The sequence below is a fragment of the Triticum aestivum genome, chromosome 4A (genome assembly GCF_018294505.1).
Source record: "Triticum aestivum cultivar Chinese Spring chromosome 4A, IWGSC CS RefSeq v2.1, whole genome shotgun sequence".
Taxonomy (NCBI): Eukaryota; Viridiplantae; Streptophyta; class Magnoliopsida; order Poales; family Poaceae; genus Triticum; species Triticum aestivum.
Window position 1 is genome coordinate 100,171,137 of NC_057803.1, and position 6,373 is coordinate 100,177,509.

General features: G+C 50.7%; 1 protein-coding gene across 1 annotated transcript; it reads left to right on the forward strand.

Annotated features, from left to right (window-relative positions):
• Positions 1-1,501: 1,501 nt before the first annotated feature.
• On the forward strand, positions 1,502-2,346 carry LOC123081822 (17.9 kDa class I heat shock protein-like). Its single transcript, XM_044504342.1, has one exon. It carries the CDS (start codon positions 1,511-1,513, stop codon positions 1,985-1,987), a length of 477 nt encoding a protein of 158 aa, XP_044360277.1. The 5' UTR covers positions 1,502-1,510; the 3' UTR covers positions 1,988-2,346.
• The last annotated feature ends 4,027 nt before the right edge of the window (positions 2,347-6,373 follow it).

A 6,373-nucleotide genomic window follows, 5' to 3' on the forward strand; every position in this document is an offset into this window, starting at 1 on the left:
GGACCATGTGGCATGCTCGCTACGGCCCGACGGGGCGACGCAGCGGCAACTCGAGGGTTGGAGCTGCCATGGGGACGACCTGGAGCGGACGGCCTCGGGGCGGCGGTGGACCGCGGGCCACGCCACTACGGCCCAAAGACGCGCCGCAGCGGTGATGCGGGTCGGTGCAACCGGGAGAAGAACCATGGGGCGGCGGTGCTGCGGCCCGACGGGGCGACTCAGCGGCAGCCTGTTGCTCGACCGGTGGAGGGGCGCGCTGAACTCGGGGACGATCTTCACGGGACCTGCGGATGTGCGCGTAACCGACGGGCTAGGTCGGTCGCGCGGTGTAGATGAGGCGGATCGCGGCGGCAAGCGGGTGATCAAGCCGATCGCGCGAGGTCGGGGACGCCGCTCGATGGAGGCGGGGCGGCGACGGAGTTCGAGATGAAGCCTGCGACGGCGGGCGCCAGGGCGGCTATGATTGGCCGCCGCATGGCGCGACGCCGCCGGGTCGGGGTGATGCAGGAGTCCCGGTCGGAGCAGGGCGGTGACGGTCGGCGTAGATCGACGGGCGGGCAGGTGCGCGAACGGCGGCGGTGAAGGACCGCCGCATGACGCGTGGCCGCCGGGTTAGGACGACCGGCGGGCAGACGCGCGAACGACGCGCGAGGCCGCCGGGTCAGGGCGACTGGCGGGCAGACACACGGCCGATCGTGTCGGTGTTGGAGTATAGGCGTACGGGGTCGACGGCGGCGATGGACGACGCAAACCGATCAAGTAGATCAAAAATAAAAAAAAAACGCCGATCAAAACGACCAGCAAGAGAGCGAAAAACCCGGAGCAAGGCCTCGGGAAAAAGACTCTCTAAGGCAGCCGGCCAACACGGCTGGCGGACGAATCCTTGGTACGGGCGGCGCGGCCCCCGGCGGCGGTCTTGGAGGCCGACCGCCCTGAGGGCGGTGCGCAAGTGCGGAAGCGGCGACGGCTAGAGTTTAGGAACGACTTGCGATAAATACCATGTTAGAAAGGAGAAAGAGGGATTTAGTGAAATAGTTTTTTATGTATTGCTTGAGCCTCGTGGGCATATACATAGAAGTATAATGATCTATTTGAAGTAAAAGACAAGCCAAAACAAATCCTAATCTATCTCATATTTTTCGATAATCACGATACTTAACATGGTCTTCATCGTAAAATGAATGAGTTCAAGATCATTTTAAACGAGACTTTTTGTTAGACAGAAAAGAAATTTTTAGAGACTGGAATTTCCATCGGCTCCAGAAAGAACTTTTTTTTTTAGAATCGCCTCCAGAAAGAATTAGAAAATACCAGATGCATCCCTCAAAAAAAAAAATACCAGATGCAATTTCATCTACCGCAGCAGGGCCGGTTACGTTCCGGCCATAGGCCCGACGCTCCAAAACCAGCAGTTTCCAGCACACTCCACGCTCCAGACCCATCACCGGCCTTCCACCGGTGCGCTATAAAATGTGGCCTAGCACAAACCGAAGCATCAACTCGAGCAATCATGTCGCTGATTCCCCGCGGCAAAGCCTTCGACCCCTTCTCCCTTGACCTCACGGACCCCTTCGATGGCTTCCCCTTCGGCTCCGGCGGCAGCAGCAGCTTCTTCCCCTCGTTCCCGCGCGCATCCTCCGAGACCGCGGCCTTCGCCGGCGCGCGGATCGACTGGAAGGAGACTCCCGAGGCGCACGTGTTCAAGGCGGACGTGCCGGGGCTGAAGAAGGAGGAAGTGAAGGTGGAGGTGGAGGACGGCAACGTGCTCCAGATCAGCGGCGAGCGCAACAAAGAGCAGGAGGAGAAGACGGGCACGTGGCACAGGGTGGAGCGCAGCAGCGGCAAGTTCCTGCGCAGGTTCCGCCTCCCGGACAACGCCAAGGCGGACCAGATCAAGGCGGCCATGGAGAACGGCCTGCTCACAGTCACCGTGCCCAAGAAGGAGGTCAAGAAGCCCGAGGTCAAGTCCATCCAGATTTCTGGCTAGGCTGCTTCGGGATCAAGGTTCAATTCGCCGCTCTGGGGTTCGACTCGCTCTTTTGTGACTTTTGCTCAAAGGCCTGTAATAAGTGTGGAAGGAGAAGAAGAAGAAGAAGAAGAAGAAGAAGAAGAAGGAGAAGAAGGAGAAGAAGAAGGAGAAGAAGAAGAAGAACGTGTTGAGTGTGAGTATGCCCTTGTCAGTACTGTGTTCGGCCCTCGCCGGGGCCAAAGGTCTTGCGGCGATCACGCAATTCGAGCCACCCTAGCCGTGCACCTGCTCTGTATCCGGGCTCATCGTAGATTCATGCTCGCCCTCTAGTGTATGAGTTTATATCTACTATCCTGTAACTCTTGTTCTTCTATCTATCAATGAAATGTATTCGCGAAAAAAAATGAGTTAGTCATGTAATGCAAGCATCGAGTCCGTACTGCTGTGATCAACTTGTGTACTGGTTTCAATGAGCAAGTCATGGTTCTCTCCTAACTGCTTTTGGCATTTCGATTCTATGTCCGTGTTGAAGTCGTACGCATCTCATTCTGCCATTGTGGGGAACTCTGTTCTTGTTTTGTACCGTGGTAGTCCACATGCACAGCAGAACTCGTACGCACCTTCGAGTACATCGAGTATTTTCTTTCAAAGACACCGGAGAACTGCTGTGATTTCATTGAAGAAGAAGAACGGCATCGGCCAAGTACAGGTTAACTGAAAATGAGAACCCAAACTACAACTGGAGTGAGCTTTGCTCAGCCCTCGACGTTGGCCAGCGGCCGCGGCCACAGCCTGGGTCGAACGAAATTGGGCAGGCGGCCAGGTTCCAGGTTGCTGCCCTGCCTCGTCGCGGATGCGGATGAGTAACGCCGCTACAGGAAGCTCCTTTCCGTTCTAACCTGTTAGCGGCTGGATTCCACACACTGTATTACTTTCTCCCAGATACAACTCAGTTTGCTCAGATTCGGTTACAAATTGGAAAGGAAGAAGGGACGGGAAAGTAGATGCCCCGTGCCCGGATCAGGGAGGAGTTGATCGTGTTTGCTTAAGTAGAGGTAGTCCACTCGGGGCCCACGTATGTGGAAGGCTATCTGGTGGCTCAAGTGGTATACGTGGACCATTCTATATTGAGCCATATTCATCAATTCGCCAAGCAATTTGGCCTCACACAATGTATCCCTGTTCCATCAAACGCTTAATCAACCCTGGAACACAAGAGAACCCTTCTTATCAACGAGAATTGCGTATTAAACAGATGAAAGAAATAGCCCTAAATATGTGCATTGAGTGAGTCATTACCTTCTATTTGATCTCCAGTATCGCTCATCAAGTACTTGATCAAATTCCTCTTTTTTCTTGCAATTGTATGTAGTGATATTTTGGAGGAGCAATTACCGGAGTGAGAAAGGTAGAAAGAAGCAATCACGAAAGCTAGTGCTAGTTGTGGCTTTTTGTACTAATCTTATTTGTTCAGTAGCTCGCATCAGTAGCTTTAAAAGGAATAGAAAACGAGGCTTTTTCCACCACATCAGGAGCGGGCATTACGCTCAAGCAGGGGAATTCAATTTGACTACTGCTCGAGAACTAGTTTGAACAAGAAGAAGTTACATGGCTCCAGCGGGGCAGAGCCAATTGGCTACGACATGTCTTCCAGAGGGGTATTTTGGTTAAGCTCGTCCTGAATGAACGTAACACATCCTGGATCCTGCTCGTAAAGACTCGGATAGAAGTTTAGCCTTGCTAAATGTACTAGAGCCTAGGGGTCTTGAATCTCCGGCAGGAGAGTGATCAGAAAGGAGGAGCCGACGAAGCATGAACTAAAAAGATTTAAAATTGGTATCAGGCATAATATAAAACGAGAAAGTAATAAAAATATACAAATCGAAAGTAATATCAAATTTAGCATCGGTTCGGCTATGCGATCCTACGTGGGCGGCTCGGGACACGTTCTTCTCCCTGCGACGTCGCTTGATCCGAGGTGACAGCCATGGCAGCTGATGTGCCTGTCATGGCAGCGTTTCCGTTGTCAGTGGAACCTAGGCTGCTGACATCCCCTCCCCCTTGAGAGATGGCTTGTCCCCAAGTCAGCAGATTGACGACACACTCCTTCAGCTTGACCACGTCTTCCCAGGTGGCACCGAGAACCGCTGGATCAGACCAGCGAACCAAAATCTGCTCTCGGCGGCATGTGGGTGTTTGCTTCCAACGAGAGTTAGAGAATCTCAACTAGTTGCAGAACATGCTCTGAAGGTTGAGGAAGATGCATCGACGCTACGATGCCATGGCTGAGAGCTGGACAGAGTTGAGAGACATGGAATATATCATGTACCTTGGACCCTTCCGATAATTGGAGCTTGTAGGCGACTGGGGTGATCGCCTTTATCGTCTGAACGATTGTGAAAGGCCAAAAAATGTGAAAGATAGCTTGTGATTGGTGCACCTCTCAACTAAAGTTTGAACGTATGGTTGTAACTTGACAAAGATAGAGTCCCCCACTTGAAAAGTCCGTTCCGTCCGCTTCTTGTTTGCTTGAATCTTCATAGTGTTGTGAGCTCTGCTAAGATGTTGATTGAGCAGTTGTTGCATGAGCTTGCGCTCCTCGAGCCAATCTTTTGAAGGAAATATGCCCTAGAGGCAATAATAAAGTTGTTATTTTATATTTCCTTATTCATGATAAAGGTTTATTATTCATGCTAGAATTTTATTGACCGGAAACTTAAATACATGTGTGAATACATAAAAAAATACCGTGTCCCTAGTAAGCCTCAACTAGACTAGCTCGTTGATCAAAGATGGTTAAGGTTTCCTAACCATAGACATGTGTTGTCGTTTGATAATGGGATCACATCATTAGAAGAATGATGTGATGGACAAGACCCATCTGTTAGCTTAGCATAATGATCGTTCACTTTTATTGCTATTGCTTTCTTCATGGTAAATACATATTCCTTCGACTATGAGATTATGCAACTCCCGGATACCGGAGGAATACCTTGTGTGCTATCAAATGTCACAACGTAACTAGGTGATCATAAATGTGCTCTATAGGTATCTCCGAAGGTGTTTGTTGAGTTGGCATAGATCAATATTAGAATTTGTCACTCCGAGTATCGGAGAGGTATCTCTGGGTCCTCTCGGTAGTACACATCATAAGCTTGCAAGCGAATGAATAAGGAGTTAGTCATGAGGTGATGTATTACAGAACAAGTAAAGAAACTTGCCGTAATGAGATTGAACTAGGTATGAAGATACCGATGATCGAATCTCGGGCAAGTAACATACCGATGAACAAAGGGAATTACGTATGTCATCATAACGGTTCGACTGATAAAGATCTTCGTAGAATATGTAGGAGCCAATATGGGCATCCAGATTCCGCTATTGGTTATTGACTGGAGAGGTATCTCGGTCATGTCTACATAGTTCTCAAACCCGTAGGGTCCGCACGCTTAACATTCTATGTCGATTTGCTTTTATATGAGTTATGTGGTTTGGTGACCGAATGTTGTTCGGAGTCCCAGATGAGATCACGGACATGACGTGGAGCTCGGGAATGACCCGGATGTACAGATTGATATATGGAACGATGCTATTTGGTCTCTGAAATGGTTTCAAAATGCACCGGAAAGTTATCGATATACCGGAAGGGTTCCGGAGGCACCAGGAGAGTATTGGGCCTTATTGGGCCAAGTAGAGGGAACACACCAGCCCACGTGGGCTGGTGCGCCCCCCCCCCTAAGGCAGCCGCACCCAATTAGATGGAAGGGGGAGGCGCCACCTCCTCCTACCATATCTCTGGAAGGGAGAAATGAAGGAGAAGGGGCGCTTCCCCCTTTCCTTCTCCCTTGTGCATTATATGGAAGGGGGGTGCACCACTATGAAATCCCTAGGATGGCCCCCGACCCTATTGGAGGTGCCCTAGGGAAGCCTCCTCCCTTCCCACACCTATATATATATATGTGGGGAGGGGTGCCACACAATACACAACTTATTCCACGCCGTGTGTCGGCGCCCCTCCGCCTCTAGTTTACTCCTTCGTTCTAAATCATCGCAGTGCTTAGGCGAAGCCCTACAGGATTGCTTCACCACCATCGTCACCATGCTGTTGTGCTCACAAAACTCATCTACTACCTCGCCTCGCTTACTGGATCAAGACGGCAAGGACGACACCGAGCTGAACGTGTGCAGAACACAGAGGTGCCATTCGTTCGGTACTTGATCGGGCAGTTCGCGAAGGTGTACGACTACATCAACCGCATTGAATAAAAGCTTCCACTTATGGTTTACAAGGGTAGGTAGACACACTCTCCCCCTCTCGTAGCTATACATTTCCATGGATAGATCATTGCGTGTGCGTAGAATTTTTTTGTTTTCCATGCAACGTTCCCGAAACAGTGGCATCAT

Coding starts and splice junctions, on each gene's coding strand:
- LOC123081822 (XM_044504342.1), top strand. CDS start 1,511: ATGTCGCTGATTCCCCGCGGCAAAGCCTTCGACCCCTTCTCCCTTGAC.